This window comes from Aplysia californica, unplaced genomic scaffold (genome assembly GCF_000002075.1).
Source record: "Aplysia californica isolate F4 #8 unplaced genomic scaffold, AplCal3.0 scaffold00711, whole genome shotgun sequence".
NCBI classification, from domain to species: Eukaryota; Metazoa; Mollusca; class Gastropoda; order Aplysiida; family Aplysiidae; genus Aplysia; species Aplysia californica.
Genome location: NW_004797981.1, coordinates 413,743 through 415,090, shown reverse-complemented (window position 1 = coordinate 415,090; position 1,348 = coordinate 413,743). Strand labels below are relative to the sequence as shown.

Genomic DNA, 1,348 nt, shown 5'->3' with positions numbered 1-1,348 from the left:
CTCTGGGCTCCTTACTCCCTCTGCAGCCTTTCTACTGTTACTCCTTGGCTCCTCCTTTCTGCTGTCTTTCTGCCACACCCCTGATCTTCTGGTAGGAAAGATCTGCACCTAGCCTTCTCGGACAAGGGCGAAAAATCTCGGAGGGCCCGTGTGCAAGTGCGCGCGTTAAAGATCCCTTGGTGGTCTAAAATCGATAAGGGTAGGCTTCGGCCGCCACCCGGGCAAAATTCAAAATTTCCTACCAACTGAAAATATTAGGTGTGTCCGGCGCGCTCATATGACCTTAATCAGTTGCGAGCGCCGTAAAACACTTTACAAAAACAAAAACATGACTGTGTTATTCATTGCCGATCTTTGTAAAGGACAATACATGTTCTCTTTTTACGATGCAAAAATAAATAAATAAATAAACTAATAAATAAATAAATAAATAACACAATTCTTTCCTTAATATAATCATTGACATTTATTTCAAATAAGCTGTGGAGATTGGTCGTTGTTACAGTAGTAATGCTGTTGACAGTGATTCTTGGAACACAGAAACTCTGTGTACTGTATAGCCTCTTTGGTGTAACTGTGCCCGGCTGTTGTTGTACATATGTGAGGCAGCGTGGTGGAATCAGGCTCTCGTCAAAATAATCAAAGTGAAGAAACTTGCTTTTTTCTGTTGGTTTGTGAATTTTTATCAAGTTTTTGTTTTTTGGCTCAACACCTTTCATGCCAGGTAAAGAAGTCATTTCTGTGTGGATTTTTTTTTCGAAAAACCTTGATTAAAGGCACAAAAATGTAAATTTTCAGTTACTACAGGCTCTTCAGCTAAGAAAATAATTAATCTTTGGCGGCCATTTTCTCACCAATTTTACCCCTGAAAACAGGTGACCCCCACCTCCTTCATTCGCAAATATCTCGACTTGTATTCAAGATAAATGGATAATTTTTTATCCAAATAGACAGGCGAACAAGCTTTAAGATAATACTAATAACTCTACATGCCCAAAAATTGACGAGAGCCTGATTCCACCACGCTGCCGCACATATATACCATTACTATCACGCTATGAGAGGAAGTTCATGAGTCCTCTGTCACGACGCGTGCGCGTGTTTCAACTGTTTGCTGTGGGTGAGCGGCTCGATGTCCTCATACGTGACTGTGGAGATCTGTTTCTCTGCCAGCCTCATGCCCAGGTGTCTCAGCCTCATCAGGTAGTCCGAGTGGAAGCGGCCGTCTGTGTAGTCCATGAACCGTTTGTAGTCGTCTTGTAAACCCTGGGGGAGAGAAAGGGTATGGGTTCAACGCCTCTAGCAACACTATTAGGTTATTTAAGAGGCCGGGGGGGGGGGGGAATTG

General features: G+C 42.9%; 1 protein-coding gene across 1 annotated transcript in view; it reads right to left on the bottom strand.

Annotated features, from left to right (window-relative positions):
- Positions 1-442: 442 nt before the first annotated feature.
- The window catches only part of LOC101862531 (vicilin-like seed storage protein At2g18540), a gene marked incomplete at its 5' end in the record, with an annotated part of 8,274 nt that continues 7,368 nt past the window's right edge, over positions 443-1,348 (bottom strand). The window contains 2 exon segments of the mRNA XM_013088256.2: positions 443-613; positions 1,121-1,266. Of these exon segments, the coding sequence (XP_012943710.2) occupies positions 472-613; positions 1,121-1,266 (288 nt within the window).